At 37.7% G+C, this 21409-nt stretch overlaps 1 protein-coding gene across 14 annotated transcripts in view; it reads right to left on the bottom strand.

Annotated features, from left to right (window-relative positions):
* The window catches only part of ESRRG (estrogen related receptor gamma), a 386503-nt gene that overhangs the window by 34085 nt on the left and 331009 nt on the right, over positions 1-21409 (bottom strand). For all 14 annotated transcript variants that reach the window (XM_075042636.1, XM_075042629.1, XM_075042635.1 and 11 more), the window contains 2 exons: positions 19497-19607; positions 14877-15038 (listed from right to left, as the gene is read on the bottom strand). In XM_075042636.1, the coding sequence (XP_074898737.1) occupies positions 14877-15038; positions 19497-19607 (273 nt within the window). The remainder of the gene's footprint in view (positions 1-14876; positions 15039-19496; positions 19608-21409) is intronic.

Genomic DNA, 21409 nt, shown 5'->3' with positions numbered 1-21409 from the left:
TATGTTGTATGTAGTTCTGCCAATTTTTTCAATTAGACCCATTATTGATTTGATGAAAAAGCAAATTAAACATACCATGGTAGTATGTAAATTGGTTAGACAGAACATAAGGTTCTGGTACTGAGCTTCTTAGGCACATGGCCTCTACATGCAGCTTTTACTCACCAAAGTCTCTGGAGATTATGGAAACAGGAGACTTTTGCAAGAGACCTAGGCAGCATTAGTCTAGCAACTGAGGTATGGAACATCCCGGAATACATTAATGTAAAGAGATCTTTGGAAAAACGTGCCAGGAAGCTCGAACTTTGTTAAGATAACAGAGCTAACTAAAGTTGCTTAGTTGCTTCATTTTAAATCTGGAATAAACCTCTTGTTTTCACGAAGCTGCTACAGATTTACACCAGTTTGAGGATAAAAATAGGTAAAACCAGGTAATAACATCTTTTGTTTCAAAACAGCAAGAAGAAATATTTGGTACTTGATGGTACATTTTAAGTTGTCTAAATCTCTGGCATGTGGAATCAACACTGTGTGTAGCTCACAAGTACTTCTTTGCAATTTTCCCTCACCAAAGAACAAGAGTTTTGATGCCAAGAATGAATAACATGCAGTGACCATCCAGGAATTTACAAGTTCTTGTTTGCAAAATCACTCTCCCCACCCTTTGCTCCTTAACAGTAGCTCAACACAATGGGGAACCCAAAACATGCAAGTATGCTCACAAGCAAGCCTCCTCCCTAATTTCCATTTAATTCATTTACCAAATGAAATCAAACTGCTACTGTGAAAATTATTTTCTCACAGAAGGAGCTAAAGGATCTCTCGAAAAGTCACTCCAAAACACCTGAGGTTCAGCTTCTCAAAGCAAGTTAGCTAAACAAACATAACTGACAGGATGCTGCAACAGCAGGTCCACCCAGGGCACGCAGCTCATGGCAAGAAGTTTCTTAAGGTCAAATACAGTAAGCCCACTGTCTGGCTTTGGTGCGCTTGAAACCTACATAAGTCAGCACAAGCCTACAAAATCCTCTTTTCTTATTTCCGCATAGCCGCTTGTGTCGTAGCACAGAGACAGTATTTTGCACTCTCTCACTCTCATGTCACTCAGCACTGTAAGAAGGCCCAGTAATACAATTTCCAATTCTTGCTGAAATTAGCAGTCTGCCCGCAGGTCTGCACTTTTAGGGTCTGTACCCTATCCTATTAAAACAGTCTAAAATATCTGGGTAAAAGCTATGCTGTTTAAGACAAGATTTGGGTTTCTTTTGCCACTAGTGCCAGGATATAAGCTTATGTCTTTTTCTCTCTTGAAAAGCATGTAAATTGTTGTATAGAGTCATTCATGGAAAGCAAGACATTGTGAATCAGACAATAGACATATCAATTAATCCCTGGGATGCACATGAGGCAATCAATTTTCCCAAATCCCAAATCAATTTTTTAAAAAAAGGATAAAGAAAAACAATTTAAATTTCCACTCCTTTAAAAATATGGGGATGGGAGGAGGGGAGAGAGGGAAGCTGGCGTGCCAATCCTTCCCGCTGTCTTCACTGTGTTCTGAAATTACTAAATGTGAGCTAACTTGCAAAAATTGTGAAAAACCTATTCTGTGCCAGTGGAAAAACTGAAGTTTCAGATTAAAATGTCTAAAAATAAAAGAAGAGAAAGAGAGAGGAAGAACGTAGCAAGTATTAGGAAACTTTTGGATTTCAATCTTATACATGCACATGGTGCCTGCACCAGGAAAAGGGTAATGTTTCGGTTTCTGTGCCTTTTTGTGCACTGATGGAAGTGATGTCCTACAGCATTTCAAGTCATTTATTGAAGTTTGGTGGTGGTAGTGGGAATGTTGTTAAGGGAAGTAAAAAAAGCAATGTCCATTTGAAGCTTGTCTGTGAACTTTGCATGAACCGCCAGGAATAATGTAGTGTGATGACAAGCCAGTTATACCTTCCACTAAATTTGCTGTCTGGAATGAACTGAAATAGTGTTTGGTTTGTGTAATTACGTCCATCTATCTTTATATTCCAGCGGCATATCGCAAATTGAAAATACTAAAAATTGACTGTTGGTTCTGATATTTAATGATTGCCAAAGACAAGACGATGATTTATTGGTTACTTACCGATGTGACACATTTGCATCTTATTAGACGGAGATTACTATTCCTTAAAATGCGGACGAGGCCTGATCATGTCTGATGGATTGATTTGATTTGCAAATGTAATCAAACTAATAAGAGGGAAAAAATGAGCAATAATGCCTTGTTTTTCAACTGGCAATCACTCCCCTGCCAACAACGCTGATATCCCTGACTAAGCAGCCTTCACACAGTCTTCCTGTCTCCTCAAATAAACAAAGGGATGCAAAGAGCTTGATAAGAGGATAACGAGCCAAGTATGGATGTAACATGGAGCCTGTTCCTCAGCACTGTACAAACGTATCAATGGGAGTACTAGGATAGGGCTTACTGTGCCTCCACTCCTTAAAAAGCAGTGAGCGAAAAGCCAAAGAGCAAAACTTGATAAAAAAGCCTTTACTGACTGAGGGGAAAAAGACTTAAAGAAAAGTGGTTTTAACCTAAGGAACCCCAGGAGAACACTCCTCACCAGTACAAAAGTTACAGAATAAATACCTGGAATTCCTCAACCTGATGGGACATTATTTGGGGAGTGTATTTTGGACAATATGAATAGAGCAACTGGAATCACTGTCTGTAGCCACAGCATCAGAAAACCTATTTCCAGAGGCACGTTGGATGATGTTTTAAAATCCTCCCAAATACTATGTGCAGGCTTTCTGTAGATTTTTATCTGCACCATATTGATAACATAAACAGTTAAATAATATATTTATAATAAACATTCTATCATTCTGGCCAGATGCTGATGTTTCCATAAGGGCTGAAATATGGTTCTAGATAAGAGCAGACTCTATTCTGTTCACAGTAAATGACCCTAATTCTCCACAGTAGAATTCTCTTCCTTGTTAATAATAGTAACAATAATAAAAAAAGCTTTGTGCAAGGAATTGCACCAAGCCCCCCTCCCCCTTTTAAACAAAAATGGTAAGTTAAGCAGAAGGCAAATAATAAAGCTCTGAGGTCCACACAGGTTTCAGATTGACCTGCATATTTAGGGATTGATCCAAAGCACAGTGAAATCAAGGCAAGTCTTTCTATTGGCCTAAATGGTTTTTCATATAGAGCTTTTCTAAAGAGGGAGGTTCGAGTGTGAATGTTGATAGCTAAGGAAGTGATCCTACAAATATTTGGGAACACAGAGACCTCTGCACAATGGAAGCGTCTGTGTAAATAATGTGATTGTACTACTTAAATATTTTCCAGACTGATTGCTAATTTGCTTCACTAAGGGATATTCGATAATGTAAAAAAAAAACCAAAACTTGCTTTAGGGAACAGCTATTATGAAGTGTCAGGTTAAAAACAAAGTTGAATATATAGCTCCAATTACCATGCTCAAAGACCTCAAAATATTTTCATAATTTAAAGTTTTACAGCTCATGTAATTTATACTTATTTTAACAGCGGAAAAGCATCCCGGTCAAATTCCAATTAAATAATTACATTTTGCCTACCTAAAATTCTCACTGCATTTTTAATTGGATAGGACACACTTCATTGCTTCTCCTAAATTGTTTAGTTTTGCCATTCAGTATATAAATAGCTACCACTTTCTACCACAGAGACAGTACACTTGTCCGTGTAGCTATCGATGGCAAATTCTACTTCACCTGTGTTGGCTGTAGCACTGGAACTCAGGAGACCCACGGCAGCCTGTGTTCCTATCTCCCCCTGTCACAAGCTCTTTTTTGGTGAATTTTTTTCCTCCAATCAGGTCTCTGAAAGATTGTATGTTTGTCATTGATACAGGCTGATCATGGTTATAAGTATGCAAATATTTTCTGTTAACACCCTCTTCTCTTGACTTTTATCTCCTGAAATGCCCACCTGCTCATCCCCAACTCTACATGCATTCCCTGCCTTTCTGAAGCATCCTGTTTGCCAGTGGCCTTTTGGTTACAAAGACCATGGTGTGCTTCATATATGAGGATCACAGTACACAGTAAGTTACTCATCATCGTTGAAGTGCTAGGTGCAATCCTGCGATCACTGTGAACTCCGAATTTGTGATGAATGTATTAGGCAAAGTGTTCAGCACAAGTCATTAATGGTGTCTGGAAAATGTTCAGTAACTTGGAACACAAAGCAACTCTTCAAAATAGACTTCTACCAATTTCACTGAATGACGATCATCTGGAATTCATAATGCACATTGCATGCTAAATCTGTAGCTGGAGATTCACTGACGTTAAGCAATATGCTCCTGAATCTACACAACAGTTAACTTTATCTCTGGGAAACTTCAAAGTAGTAAAAAGTGAAGAACGGATCACAGCGTAGAATGGCTTTCTACAAGAGACCAATATGGGGAAGGACTCAAAATTCTTCTCACTGCAAGTGCAGTTAATTAATGAAGGAGACAAGGGTCACAGTAACTTCCATATGGTACCGGATATAGCTTGAATTGTAGTAAGTTTGTAGTCTAATACCTGTTCATTAAGGCAGGCACAATGCTATAGTATAGTTATAAGAAAATCTCTGGCTAGAAATACACCCTGCAACCTGCTAACACCATGATATATTTATGCCAGAAAGTGCAGCTTCTTCTTTGAACAAACATATGAGCAGCAGCCATTATGTGCTAAACTGTTGCCCCTAGTCTCTCCAACAGCAAGATGAACGTGAACTGCAGATTTGCCCCTGCCTTTTCTCCACCCTCATCACAACTCTTTGCCACAGTGTTCTCGTGCGTAACATGTCAGGACCCAGTAAGTTAGCTGACTCTACTTTTCAAGTGCCATCTCCATTGAACTTGGGGCCTTCTGTGTCTGTAGTTGGATCTCATTTCAATATTTGATTTCACCTCAACTGTTAATGCAGCTGATTGAAACTGATGGTGCACAACATGGCAGATGAAAACATCTTGGGGAGAAGGTTCAGAGCTATACTGTGAAATTTCCACTCATCTATAATACGTGCCTCAGGAGTTTGGGGTGGAAAATCCCTTGGGCAGACCAACACACTGCTGGAGAACTTTCTCTTTATAGAACATGTTTTCAAATGAAAGGAAGATTCTGTGTTTCTCACATGGAAAATTACCCAAATATTCCTGCCTGCTATACACTATTAAACTTGGAGACAATGAATTAAAATACCATGGAAAACTGGCTTGACAGTTACAGCTAAGTAAGAGTTCCATCTAATTAAATACAGGAGCATTCAGTATTTGCATTCTTTGGATTCTGCATCTCCTGTGTTTCTTGGGATTCTTTCTCCACACATATATGTGTGTGCATAAATTGAGCATTGCAGAATAAAAAGAAGCTTACTAGCAGTGAAGACATGAGTTCATAAAGTTCTTGTATGACCCAGCTGATGCAGAAGACAATTACTGCAGACTCATTTTTAAAAACTGCTGATTCTGTTATCAGGCTGGATCGAGCCTTGCCATTACAAACCAGGTGCTCCCCTGCTACCCCTACACTATAGGTAACCAGGCCCAGGTCACCATGTGCCTTGCCAGAAACGTGCTGACTGGCTAAGGGGGCCTTGCAATTCAGGTAATTAATCCTATTCTAATGTAGGTTAAGCAGGTGTGAAGCTGAACTCATCCAGAGAGAAAGTAGAGGCATCCTTAGAATTATAGTATTTAACTGGTCTCAGCTGACTTTAGGAAACTAGACCATCCTGTGCCGCTGACCCAGTCATACAGGTGGAGACCTGTCTGCTCTAAATCCAGTCTGAGCAACTGGCTCTTCTTCCCGTCCTTCCTCTCATCCTGGATTTACAGTATCAACACATATGACTGAAAAGCTGCTCTTTTCTTCCCCACCCAGAATAAAGTAAATATATTTTTGTTGGAGGCTAAGTTAGATGAGTAAGTCACCTGTTTATTTTAAAATGGAATAAATGGTTACCATAAGAGGGCTATGTTGCTCTAATTTTATCCCTGCATTCCCAGCATCTGCTACGATCCTTTCACAGGCCAATTTAAATGACATGTACCATTCGTGATCTTACTTCCAACAAAGCCTTCAGGAATTTTAAAACTGACAAAAAAACCTCTTTCTTTGGATGTTCTTTAAATTCTGAATCTGGCTGAGAAAAGCCTTATTTTTCTAGAGGAGAGGAGTCCTGTAAATACAGAAGTGATACTTAGGTGAACACAAATGATAGGCTCAGTTCTGCAGCTTTTGCCTCTTCTGCAAATTCCTCACCTAAGGAATAATGTCAAGATTTGTTCCAACTTTCTTACTGTGTTTCTGAGCAAGGCATCTTCCTGCCTTGTGGCCATGCATTACTTGTAAGAAGTTGGCCGTCCTTGAGGTATCAGTTGTACAGTTAGCGAAAGTTTGGGAAAGGACACTCCCGCAAAGACTATTTCGGAAGTTTAAATTCTTTCATGCAGTATGATTTTAACTGGCAATCTTTTAATATGGTTGGCAGTTGAACTAGATTATGGGGGGTGGCAGTGGAATGACTTTAAAGAGATAACCTGCCTGAAAATGTGCCCAGCTATCTCCTGTACGGCACTTCAGATGCTGTCCCACTTGCAAAAGGCCATTATTGCTGAAGTCTCAGATTCAGCTTGCTTACAAAAAAAAAAAAAAAGAACGGAGACTACAGTAAAATTAAAAAGGTTAAGATACATTTAGACCTCTCTGGTAATAAGATTAATTCCTTGTTGGCTCAGAAGAAGGAAAACTGTTACTGAGTCATCTGCAATTTACACAGACCTAATCTAGTAAACCTGTTTGTCACACAAGAAGTGGGTACAAAGGTGAGTATTGTCCTCTAAGTGGAAATACTTGCTTAAAGCTCGATTCTGCACATTGCTGCAGAGTTCTGAGGTTGTGACTACACACTGGGGACAAAGAAAACTCTCAGCTCCCACTGATAAACTGACTACTGATGGGGGTTTATCCCTTCGGGGCCAGATCCTTAAACAACAGAGGCTGGCATAGCACATTTGACTTGTACACCCATGACAACTGATCATACCGAAGGCTCTTAGTCTGTCTGTATAGATTAACTGGGTGAACTACCATATGTATTTTCTTTTACAAATTCTTGTTGTAGTGCCTGATTGTTGACTAAAACCAAACCATTTCCTACGTTTTTATTTTGCATTTCCTTACACCCTGCTTCAAAAAACCCCCATATGTGCTAACGGAACGGATTAATATTTTTTCTTTTTTTTTTTTCCCCTCTCCTTTATTCTATTCAGCATCACGTTTGAACACTTTCAAATACGCAATGGTGTATTTTCGGCCTCATGGTACTTCAGTAATACAATGTTTGCAAGTAAGTCATCCAAGGTAATACAACACTCTTGATTTTGCTAGAAGAATAATAGGGAATGGCCGCTACATCTTTTTATACTCTTGCATTTAAGAATCAAATAATAGCCATTTTTGTTTACAGAAAGAGAATAAAAGCACTGGCATGAATTACTGTTGATTTGCCCTATTTTTATTAACCATTTCTTATTTTTAAAGGGCCACAGGAATGAACAACATAATGCAATGGTAGGAAGATATTTACCAATTTAGTACCGCATTATAAAACTACTCAGAAACCTCTTTGTCTCTCGTTTAACATAATAATTATTAGTGGCAACAAAAGTGGATCCCACACTTGCATCATGATTAGCAAGTGATGAATTTGGGTTGAATATATTGCATTTTGCTAAGTAAACCTTATTATATCCCAAATCCTCAGTCTAAAAAACATCTAATTTTAAGAAAATAATTTTCACTCCTGTTTAAATGCGTGTTTCCAAATTAACCAGTGATATTCTATAGAAAACTGCCTCTTTTATGCTTGAAGTCTCCAGCTGCCACACAATTTATATCTCTTTCCTCCTCTCTTTGTTTTTCAGCCATTTTCCCTGAATGTCAAAGTCAATTTAGTGCATTTCACTTTGCTGAATAAATCAGAGGCGAAATCCTTGCTAAAAGTGAAAATTTGATTTGCTAAAAGGAGCTTAGGGCAACTATTAATCAATATATCCAGAGTGTCAAAGCTAAGGCCATGATAGACATGCATTCATTTGGAGATTGGTTGAGGCAGATAAAGGGGGACACTGGGAAAAAAAAAAGTGCAACAGCCAGACAGTGTAGTGTGTATGTTGGGGGCATGGATGGAGGGAGAGGACTGTTGGGGGGGGGGGGGGGGCGGGAAGAGAGAGACAGTCACTCAGGAAGAAGAGGCAAGTACTTGTATATGAATAAAAGGTGAACTTAATAGAGACATAAAGTCACTGTTTAATTCTGATCTTGAGAGAAGCGGATTTTAATGAAGGATTTTATTTTTTAAGTAAAACATAAGAATTGAGCTGAGTTCTTTTGTTACCTGTTAATTCCATTTTGTTTTGTTTTGCTTTTGGTGATGACTATTCTTAAACAGGCTTTTTCAACAAATAGATAGGGATTTTAAAGTCAAAATTAGCAAGAGTTCCAGATGCTTTTTTAAGAGTCTTACTGCACATTTATTTTATATTCATGTATGATTTGCAGGTAATAAGATGTTTACATGCCTGGGATTATATTCTTTTTTTCCCTCAGTTAATTTAATGCTAGTAAAAAATGCCAGAAGTGACTACCCTGGAAACTAAAGTGCTCTTTTTACCCCAGGACATCTATGTCTAGCAGTACTAGAAACCTCCTCACCTCTCCATTGCTGGCTGTCTCAGTTCTGAACTGGAACCAGTCTTTTATGATTAGCAGACACACTAAGAGTGTGTGCATCTCTAGTAGCACACAAAGCCTATTCTTTTGTACTGAAATCAGCTGAAATTTTGCCACTGACTTCAGTAACAGATCCATCAAGAATAGTCTGCCATCATATCTCAGGTGGATATATTAAATGATTTAAAAATAATCCAACAGACCTTTCTGTAACTACCTTTTACCACACTGCAGACCCCTGTTTTGTTTTGAAAATGCTAAGAGACTGTAGACATGTTTATTCATGCATTATCCTGGCAATCCTACCGCCTCCTCCCCCCACTTAAACCTTCTCTGTGATTCTATTTTCAAAAAATGAGAAAAAATTAAAAATGCCACCATTCCTAGCACTTCAAATGATAGGACAGAGGAACTACTGGCATTTTAGGCACAGTGCTGTTCCATTCTGTTCAGAGAAGCCTGAATCAACATGGTGATCTAAACACTGGCAGTGCCGGGCGGTCTATCCACACTAATGCTCAAAACCAAAACCGACAGTCAATTGCCGATTTCCCATATTGTACAATTCAGTGACATAGGTCAAGGAAGTCAGTAGTTTTTGAGAAACCTTTTGGCTGGAATCTCTACCTGTAAGGCCCAGGGAATGGTGTGCCTCAGATCACGAATGTCGTAGAAGTTGTGACTTCAAGAATATGCCCATCATAGGAAGAGCATGTCTGATTTCCCTAATTGGTGCATGTTTGTAGGAGGAGTTAAAAGAAGAGCAGATAGCAGGCTTTTGATAAACAGAAGGCAAAGAGAATGTGCAAAGTGTCCAAGATAGCACATTGATAAAGGGCAGGATGTCCCGATTCCCCAGGAGGCTCAAGTTATTATTACTACAAACCTCTTAGCACAAAACAGCTCATACTCCATTACATGAGCGGTAAACACATTTACATGTCCACCTGTCTGTGGAGTGTCAGGCACCCTGTGATAGGGAGCTCTAAAATAGCTGCTGGAGTCCTCACGTTGTCTGAAATGGTCCTGAATTCAGCTAGCAGCACAAAAGACTAGAGAAGGCCTCAACCTCAGCAAACCAACAAATTTTACAGCAGCAAGCAGCATGGTACAAACATGCAGGAAGATATCTATTCCCCTTGCAGAGCTGAGATTCTGTATTAGCTGCCCCAGCAACAATCCAGAGAAGGATTTGGGCATAAGCGGGATGCTGGCTATAGCTACAACGTATCTGATTATATACACCAGGCAGTTCTGCATATGATTTCTGTCTGTCTTCAAAGTCCTACCGACCTGAATACTACAATGAAGTAACATTCACCAATTTTTCTCTGTCATTTAAACACACGCTGTATGTCCACTAAGATGTAGATACATAAAAAACTGTGTGCATGAGAACAGGTACATATACACCTAATTCATATCTGCATGGATGTACCATATATGTATGCTCCCATGCCTTCTTGAACATTAGCTTTCCAAAAGTGATTATGGTCAATTTTTTCTCTGTACTTTTACCCACATGGGGTGGTATTTCTGAAACAGATGATGAGGAAAGGGCATTTTAGAAATGACAACTCTGCAGCAAATCATGTTCTTGTTCAGTATTATAATGTTAAACTACACCCCTGAGAGCTGCTTTGGAAAGGAAAGCTTAAATATTGTCCTCCACAAAGAGTATGCTGGAACGATAATGTTTCATAAAACATTAACATTAACACTAAAACATTCAAAACATCCTTGGATTTGCTCAATCAAAATCATGCCCTTTTATTTTAATACTAGCACCAGTGGCAGTATCAATTTCTAACTATTGCCTTTCTTAAATGCAGTTACTGCTAGCAAAACAGGGACACAGCTGAAGACAAGCAAGCTTATTTTACCAAATAATGTAACTAGTTATTTTTGATGTATTAGCCTGATTTACTGTTTCCAAACAAATTTTTCATTTTAAGCGCAAAAAGTTTATTTCTATGGTCTGGCTGATGTTTTTTCATGCATGCAAATTTTTTAGAGAACATTTTGTCTTTAGCTTCCTGTTATGCACATTTTTAAGAGCTTAATGTTTCCTGCCTCCACTTAATATGAAAGAACATTGCACGTTTTCGCTGAATGTCAATGAGATAGTTACATTACAGAAATTGTGCCTAAATGACTCTGATACTGTGACTAGGTATCAGCAGAATTCCACCCCATACTGGAAAAGAGTTTAATTAATATAATGCAACCAATATAAAATGGACTCTCCCCAAAATACAATGCAAAGGGTAGGAAACTCAACCAGCAGTAAATATCGAATTAAGCAGGGCTCTCTTATTTAAAAGATAAATAAAATAAAATACGTGTCCTGCAGAAGCTTCATAAATATATTTACAATTTATTTAGGTCAGTTAATAGTGGTTTTGTCTCATCAGGCAGGAAACGAAGTGGCATCGGCCTCTCCCTAAGCACCTTCAGTATTTTACTAACAAAGTTACAGTACATCGGAATATTTTAATCTGACACAAAGAACAACAATAGATCTGACTGCTGGGCTGATAATCTTCTTATCACACCCTGTGAAACCTAGCTCTAATATTTGACTGAGCCTCCATTACTCGGCAACACATTCTAAAAAGGCCAACAATGGAGAGAGAATGAAGTGGAGTGTGGAAGTACCTCCATATCTACATAAAAGAGATTAGAGGCGACAGCGTTCCATTTTACAGCTCAATCATATTGTGTTAGCATGCGCTTATCCGAGCGCGGATGAAATTGAAAGAGAAATAAAAAAGAGTCAGGCAGATAGGAACCAGAAAAGCGAGGCATGAGCAATTTCCAAGGATATAAAAGGATGCTAATGGCGGGGCCCTGTCATTCTTAAAAAGGGCTATTAGGGCACCATCATCTGTTCTTGTGCCCTTACGCTCCTCTAACTAAAGTCAAGCATTTCCTAATGCCATTGTGATCTTTTTCTTCTTCAGATAAGACATGGTCATGTTTCATAACAACACACTTTCCATTTATTTGATTTATAAATGCAAGGAGACTAATTCTATTTACTGATAAAGGCTTTCCATATATATTTTTCTTTCAATATTTCCTTTTGTAGATGGCATAGACTTTTTGTTCAATAAATGCAACTATTGAAATGTTTCCAATAGCACAAAAATACTAATGATTTTATGAAAGCATTTGAACTTCATACAATTTTAAAACATTTTTTGGGCTATGACTGCAATGGGAAATGGTTGGCCAGGGCAGAATGCATATTGCATTGTTACCTTTTTATAGATAAACTCATTAAAAGATTTTCTGTTAGAATAGCAAAAACGTTATTTTGGTTTCTTCCACAAAGACAAATTTTACTTTGAATTGCAATGCTTTACAGCTGAGATCTTTAGTAGTTATTAGAGCACCTGATATATAAGGGCCTTTAATTATACTGAACCTTAAGAAATCACTATAGTAAAGAAAGATTTGCTGATTGCTGCTTTGCTGTGCTAGGCACAAATTCACTACTGGTATAATTAATCGATTCCAAGAGATTTACACCAAGGATTTACTTAGTCCGCTAAGCTACAGTGAACTTTTATGCCATTTGCACCCTTTTTCTAACTCATCCTTTTCCCAATTCTCTTATGTTTCTGCCTACAGTAACATTTGTTACCTTAGAAAAGTCAGCTAGCACCAGTCCAGGGGCTTCTACAAGTTGTTTCATGCCAAACATTAGCTGAGTGTAGGCAGTCCAAGTTCAGCAGTACTCCATCATTCAAAACCAAGCTACAAAAGCTCATCACATTTGCCCTTTAGCATGTCAAGCCCTCTTGCATTTTGAATTTTGTGATTAAATGCCAGACAACAAGTAAAGATTTTATCACTGCCCTCTGTTACCAGTAGGCTTATAAAAAGATTGTCTTTATTTCCTGTTTGTTTTTTTTTTTTTATTCTCATTCCTAAACCAAGTCAGGTGAGTAAACTTAGCTAGTGTAGCCTTACCACAGCAGGTGTGGTTTGAGGAGTTTACCTTGTAATAAAAGGCTGCCTCATGGCAGAAAAGTTCCTCAACTGGTTCAGATTGCAGATTTTAAATTTTCAAGGCCAGTTTACAGCATCCAATACCTTTTCCATGCTAACCAAAGCCATCATTTTAAAGGCTGCTCAGCCTCATCCCTCTGCTCTTCCTACACGTCCAGCCAAATCAAAGCTACACAGCATATTCACAAATCAAACTGACAAATGTTCCCCTGCAACTACTATGGAGCATGACTGACTTCTTTGAGAGCTACTCTATTTTGGTTAAGGTGATATCGGTATCTTCCAAAGATGAAACTCAAACTCACCTATTTAACTCATTTTGACTTAATTTGGGGTGCTTTATTAGCAACCAGTGTAAGACAAAGTAGCTAGTATAATATAGAGTGATGTTTAAATTAGTTTACAATTTGCTTGGGCTCATCTAGAACTGCTCTGAACAAAGCCATTCAGAAATGTCAGCTGTGTTCCTAACCACTGTAACAAATTGTTGCCTGAACGCTGCACACCTAATGACTTCAAATTAGCTTCACTGCGATATTGCCTGACAGTTCGTTACGACTGTTAGCAACATAGCTGGCGTATCATGACCAATAAATTGGTTTCAGTGTGGGCTGGGAAAGGGACTTCCATCAATTTGATTAAAGAAATTACTGTAGCATTCAAAGCATAAAGACAAACTAGTTTAAGGAGACAGAAATAAGTTAACTGTACCAGAAAAGCATTGCTCGTGATACAAAAGCTTGTTTATACACCATTTGTGGCACAGAGAATGACTAAATTTCAACTGTGTCGCATACTATTTTAGAGTCTCTAGGTTATTGTCTCTCCTCTGAAGTAAAATAACACTCTCTAAATGTACAAATTGTTTTATTATTATTCTTTGTTAGTGTTCATATTTATCGAAGATGACCTAGAAGCACATACCAGAAGAACTGAGGTCTTGTGCTGGTTAGCAGAAAGGAAAAAAAAAACCCAGGAAGACTATTTCTATTTCTTTTGATACTAGAAATAAATTACATTTACTTTGATAAACAAAAAACTGACTGGATTATTTATTCTACTATTAAGGTAACCCAAAATCACATCTAAAATGAGGATGATATATTACTCAGAGGAATTAACAGTTATCCGTTCTTATGCTCAATAAGGCTGCCCTATCAAAATTAGAAACCTAACGAGCTGATGAAAACACACCAACATGCTCACTCATCTGCTGGTCTAGAAAAATATCTTAAGAAACAAGAAAAAAAGCTGACCTTTTTTGTGTGACTTTTTTTGTGTGACACCTTTTTTGTGAAAGGTGACAGACTGAGAACCCTGGTCTGCTAGCTCACAGAGCAAACACAAATACCTCAGCACTGGGTGCAAATATAATATACCTGAAATGTTATCTGAAGAAATCGCTAATCTTCTGAGAAACTGCTTTTGATGACCCCCACTTTTCTTGCTAACAAGAGTGCCAGTCAGCTTGTGTAATATCAATGCATTTATGTGATGTAGACTGCAGTCCATTTCATGCAGACCAAGGAACTACTAAGCTATAAGAAGAGACCTTTTGGTACAATTCAGTTCTTTCTGCTGAACTGCTGGTACAATTCAGTTCTCACACTAGTTCATTCAATGAAGAGAACAATTCCTCCTTGCCATGCCAAAATATGACTGAATTTTTGCTCCTCCTGTGGTCAGTATAAGATAGTGCTGCATTTATATAATAGAGGAACCAGACTTACATTCAACTGCTGCTGAATCAGATGATTATGAAGGTGAGGACTTGCACTACCCTTCTTACCAGGCTAATGCTCTGGATGGAAAGGTAAGTTTATCTTACCAAAAGCAATACATGAAAAAAAATTAATTCACTGAGCAGCATGTAAAACTTATTAACATAGTAACACTTATAGCAACAATAATACTATTTCCAAGGTAAGATATATTATCATCTAACCTATGTCCTACGTGAATCATCCGGAGCCTTAAGAAAACTTCATGCATTGTAGCGAGAGAGCAAAACGTAATTTTTACCAGAACAGCATAACCCACGCAATGACTTCTCTCTGTCATCTACTTGCAATAAATACTGTATATACCTGGAATATGCTTAGCCCATCCAATGATCACCACGAGTTCTCTGTCTGCCAGGTCACAAAGAGTGGTAAGTGCTTTGATGTCACTGTCTGGAACAGTGGGGTCAGGCATAGCATAGATCTTCTCTGGTTCAGCCACCAGCAAATGGGACACAATCTTGTTATCTGTAAAAATGGTCCAGAACAGTACAAGATCACCAGTAGCATCATTCTACTTTTCAAACAGATGGCTCATATTTCAAAGTGCAAAAGAATTTATGTTAATAAGCTGGACTTAATTAAACCTTACTGTAACACCACTGGCTTCTACCAGTGGTTACAACATAAAAAAATCTGATCCACTAACAATGTTTATCAAGGTGGACATGTATGTTCTTAAGACAGTAAATTTAATGGAATGTAGAAATACATGATGACCCCTTAATATTGGAATACAAACTTTGTAGAAAAATATTCACGCATTATAATGTATTTTTGATTGTGCCTTCTAATTACCTGCAACCCCCCCATCTCCAAAGGCAGGTGTATTTTTGGAGTGAATAAATACCAAAAGTAGTTAAAATCTGTAACTTCTGTCAGCAATTCCAACTACCGTTCTTTATTTTAGATGTCACTGTTAAACTGTTGCAACAAAAAAGGTCTCAGGACTTTCTCAGTGCTCATTATCCCGTATATCTTATATTGCAGGTATCCTGCCTGTTGAAACATTAAGAATTAATCTGTACTCCTTGGGGACTACACTGTGAGAAAAGCAGGGCGTCGTCTTATATTTGCTTTTCAGTGAAACACACAAATTTAGAATCATGTATAAAATTAGCTTCTTTAAGTACAAAAATAGACTAATGATCTCCTCTCCCTTCCAGCCAGGAATAGCTATTATCAATGAGAATAAAGAGTGTAAAACTAAGGAAAGTATCAATAGATGCAGACTCTACCTCAGAAAACTAGTTTGTGCAAAGAATGATACTTTATCATAACCACACACTGGTTATTTTTATCTATATATCATTTTCAGTCATGTGTTTAATATTTACTTTTTCATCCAGATGATTTGTGAAATCTGTTTGGAATAATCAATTAAGTTATAAGGAAAAGTGAAGAGGAAAAAGAAAGAGTAGAAAAGCCTGGAAGATTTACAGTGCAGTGTGGCTATTCTATATTCTATAAGTAGGATAAACATAAAATGAGCGTTATATCCATGCGGAGGCACAATGGAAATATCTTATCTCTATACAGGAGCCTGATTTGTTACTCCGAGAAGGCAGAACTGAAAAATGGGAAAAGGACTAATTCATTAAGCCACCTAATACAGCAGACATTACTACCTAATATATTTATATTTTACTTTTCATGGTAGGTATGTCTTGTGACCTCAAATGCACCATCAGAATTTAAAGCCCAAATGGCACCCTTTAGTGAATTTACATGGATCTGTTCCCTTCGTTAGGATAAAGAGTTATGGCGCCTGATATAAACGGGATTCCACTGTGAGAAGGTGCTAAGTATTTTCTGACTGCAGAGAATGCTGCCAGAATTAGTATCATTTTCCCCTTCTGCATATAAGTCACAGGATGGACCACACTGTCTTCCTGTGGGAGAGCTGCAATGGAAGCTGACGGGAATGTGACTTGCCCAGGACGTGTCAGAGAGGCTCCCAACCAGCCATGACAGATTTCCATAAAATACTCACTTGATTCGGATTTCTGATACTTTACTGCTCTTTTGTGACACAGACTACTCCTCGATTCTGATCTACTGTCTCTACAATTTTTGCCTTATTCCAAATTTTTGCGTCAGAAGTTGTGATATATGTTAGCCCTTGAGCCAACTGGAAACCATCACATCAAGCATGTTTTATTACAAGGGGATATATTCATGCTTTATATGAACTATAGGAACTATGCCAACTCAGTAATTCTTGATCTCAATATTCTACTGATTATCAAACTGATTAATGAGGAATTCTATTCTTATTTAAAGATGACAGATGGTAGTTTTAACTTATATTGGCAAACAGCCTTTGCACATAATTTTTTTATTTTTTAAACAGTCTTCATATCCTGTTTAATTTCACATAGCAAACATAATCTTTTTAAGTGAGAAAAGATAACATTGCTTCTTCCCAAATTCCAATATTTTTACAGGTACTGAGAAGTAGGATAAATAAATTACGAGCTTCTTAACATCAATACATATGTAGTTGAGGATTTCAACTTTGTGGTTTTTTAACTACTGATAAATGAATGAAGAAGCACTCACACCTCCAAGTTCTGTTTTTTTTCCCTGCAAACAGAAGAAATGGCCAAAGAACCTCCTTCATTTTTTTATTAGGTTCCTCACCAATGGCTTTTTGTAGATGATTCAGGAACATTGTATATTTTGACTCAGGATTCCCAAAATCTCAAATTCTTTTTATTTTTGCAATCAACAAGATCTACGGGGGGGGGGGGGGGGGGGCATTAGATTCCCTGCTGAAGCTGGAAAATATAATAGAGACCAGAAGTAGGTGTAGGAAAGATCCTCCAAACACCCATTCTTTCCCTATAGGGGGAAAAAGCTACATATATTGGACCATGCATTAGTATAGGCCATAGGAAAATTTTGATGTACTCAGAAAGCTCCATCACTCAGGAAATTGAATAGCCATGAGCACTGTTTCTAGGTAAATCTTATTTAATGTTTCCCTAATTAGAATCAATAGAACCCAATTTTCATTCCTGTGCCTTTGTTACACACAAACTATCAGTCAGGGTCCAGAAAATCTCCCAGGCTACTTCCACACAAAACCGATTCAACTGTTTCAAGTCTTGACACTTATCTGGCAGGATCTGAAAATTAAGTTTTATAAATGTTTGTTACAAAAATGTTTGTAATTGGATGAGCTAAGGAAAATGAAAGGAGGCACTTAGATAATGAGTAATGATTTATAAGGAGGTTAGTTTATCTCAGACAAATGGAGCTTACAGAAATTGGTGTAGTTATCATCTTAAAGGTAATGTAATGCACTACTTTGCAGTAATCTTGGGTTTACGCAGAGATTCTTGTGTTTCAGTACAGCTGCATTAACCTCTGTTCATATTACAGGGCTTGGGGTTTTGGGGTTGGATTTTTTTTTTTTTTGCCTGTTTGGTCTTGGCTTTTTTGTTATGCTAGGCTATCAATATTTCTACTCAATGACAATATCAAGTAAATGAAAAACTGACAATCTGTGCACCCAGGAAAACTAAACCTCTAATGAAATTAAGCATTAGAGTTTATTAAATTTTATTGTATTATCAGAAAGTTTTTATTATAATGTGCAAAATCTGCTTAGTGCAGCCCTAGATTGTATTTACAGAACAGTGGGACAGCTTATGGAGGCTGAGTAGAAGATGCCAGATTGGACAATTGAAGGAATATAATCAGCATAATGTTTTTTGGAAAGGCAAAAGGAAACTATGCCATATGTTCACTTAAGCCTTAATTTTATGTAAAACTGGCTGTTTTTTCTTTGACACAGCTAAAATGCCCTTTCACTTACAGTTCAAAGACTGTTTATTTGCTCTCCAGATCCCCATATGCTCAAACGTATTGTACACAGCACTGTCCCCTACTGGGGAACAGGAACGGAAACAAATTCCATTTTCCATACAGCCAGATATTTTCAAGAACTTAAAACTGACCTGTGTGTTGTCAGAGGCATAGGAGCAGAGGTAAATGGGAGACAAGAAAGAGTTTGCCCTCCTTATTTCTCTGGCTTATTTCTCTATTTTAGGAGTAAATCAAACTTCTCAGCAGGAGCAACTGGACATGTGTATTTTCATTTGAATTCAGAAGAGTTTACAACACTTCCTACAGCGTGGATGCCTTTGCAGGGTAATACACTAGCCTCTTGCACTACAGCTATAATGCTATTAAATTTACTTCATGGAATTAGTACAGTTGCTGCTTGAGTTTATATAAGCTGCAAAGCAAAACCCCTAACTATTTTTAGTTAATCGCAAAGAGGATGGAACTTGTATTTTCGCAACGAGATGATCATCTCTCTCTCTCTCAATTTCAGCCTGGTGAGATACAATCAAGGAGATTATTAAAACATAACAAAACAAAGCAAAAAAATCCATAAGGGTACTAGAGCCCAAACTACCAATCTATGCTTGTTATTACTGTGGCATATTGCTCTTTTAATCTAATGCTAGGTAGTGTATTAATCTATAGGTATAAATTAATGAGGCTCTTAATGTATTTTCATTGGGAGGTTGAGCAGTCAAACTCATTTAGTTAGTGAAAACTACAAAAATCACTTTCTTGTGAAATCTGAAACTAGAAGCTTCAATGAACTAATGATCACAGTATGAACCATTTTATGTACCACTGAAAATAAAGATAACCTGTAAATGTAAAATTTGCACTGCATAAACCATGCTTTTATACACTTCCACCTGTAAAAATATTCTTTGTTCAACTTCACTTGAGAAAGATGAGCATATTTAAAACAAAATACGTTAACAGCTAAATTGATGTAGTGTTCATGGTAATATCTTCTGACCAAACCCTTGTCCCAGTCAGAAGGAGCTTAGCAAACAGGACTAGGAGTCAATACCTTGTATTCAAAGAGAAATTTTGTGTATCTGGTGTACTCACATGGCTTTTTTGCTGGCTGAACTAGCTGAGGGTTCAGGTATGGGCTATTCTCTGCATCTATTCTGCGCTTGTACTTCTGGCGACCCCCACGTACTCTGTCTAGGCGGACACCTACATTGGGAAAAATAAGCAAATAGGTAATTAAATATATTATGAGGATGCCTTTCAGGTTACAATCTTCTATCTCCTGCCTTCCAATATTTATTTAAAATGCATGTTCATTTCAAAAAATTAATTTTAGAAAGCAAGGGAAAGCAGCACTACAAGTATTTGCAAGCTGTTTAGATTTTCACACATGCAAGACTAAGTATACAACATAATCTCCTGTTCACTCAAAACCATTTGTTCATTTTTACATATTATTAAAAACAGCTAACAAGTTTACTTTCCATTTGTAAGAGTCTGATCTTCAGTCATCTTTGCCAGAAGCCGAAGTTCAAAGCTGTAATAAACACCATGGATACACGAGGCTAACATTGTGAGTAGAGAAGTACAGAGAATTAGAACTTTAGAAACAATGAGTGCTGTATAAAGTTTAGATACCAAAACCCAATGCTTTTAATTAACATGGATTAACATGGCCAGAGGATACAAAGTAAGTATCCTTAGTAAAATAAGAACATACATGTGGCTTGAAGACTGGAAACTGTTCATAAGGGTTTGAAAGAAATTGTATGGCTGTTCATTTAATGTCATCAATGATGAGTTTGAATTAACATTTGTGTTCTACCTCCATATTGTTCATTGCTTCAATAAAGCATTCTGCTACCTGTTTTGTATAGATATATAGGAGTTTACCTTCCTGAAACAAGCTATGGCTGCTCTCATAGACAAAATGAAAAAAGGAGGGGGGGGAAAAAGATGGTAGATCCTATAAAACAATGAAGTATTTTTATTTCCTTCTGAGTCACCCAGGCAGATTTCCAGACAACCAGGATGAATGTCAGTATAAACAAGTAGTAACATAACACTGAAGTTGAAAAACTCGGCACATATGCAGGGCAGCAGGACAAGTAATACCAAGTGCAAAATTTGTCCCTGATGACAGGGATTTAACTAGACAAGAATGCAAGGACACATTACGTAACAATGATCCCTGTGAGCAATGTAATAAAGTGCAGCTCACTTTCTCACTTTTCTTTTCATTGTCTATTTTAGCTCTCCTCCCTCTATTCATCTTTTCTATTGCCATTATTGTGCCCTACTCTACTACTTCCTATCTCCCTGATCTCTCCCTCACAGGAAACACCTCCAGAACTGGCTTCTGGACAGCAGAGAAGCCACCACCAGAGAAGTTACAGTTTCTGTGCACAGCAAGAAGAATACAGCACAGAGTTTATGTGCTGCTCATGAACCTGCACTGGTAACACAGTCCAGTTACCAGGAAACATCTGTCAGTCTTTTGTTGTTGTTGTTTTCCTGTTCTATCTCCTCCTCTCCAAGCTGGCATGAAACTAACACACCAGAACACTCACTAGCTGAACCAAGGGAGATGGCAGCTTACAGATCCACGTCTGTACTCCTCTAGCAGCAAGGAAGGCTTTGTGTGCATGGGGTTCTCATTCGCCCAGACAGACTGTTGGTATCTATAAAGGTTAGTAACACAGGAGGTACTTGGCTTAAGGACACAAGCAATGTCTGTAACTATAATGCAGTGAATTGTATACAACAGTGCTAAATAGTTTTTGCTCACCAGGAAAGTGGGTAATCATCACCTCTATTTAATAGTGAAATTTGATTTGGTTTACTGCAGAAGACTGTGTACTTCACTCTCTCAAACTCAAGAAGTACATTTCTCACTGTATGTTACTAATTATGTTTTTGCAAATCACATTATATAAATAATAAAACCAATCAACCACATACCCAAATAGGTCAGTGTATAATTATGAATCAAGTCTTATATATGGTAT

The sequence above is a fragment of the Buteo buteo genome, chromosome 12 (genome assembly GCF_964188355.1).
Source record: "Buteo buteo chromosome 12, bButBut1.hap1.1, whole genome shotgun sequence".
Taxonomy (NCBI): Eukaryota; Metazoa; Chordata; class Aves; order Accipitriformes; family Accipitridae; genus Buteo; species Buteo buteo.
The sequence above is the reverse complement of the archived record's forward strand: the minus strand, read 5'-3'. Positions and strand labels throughout refer to the sequence as shown.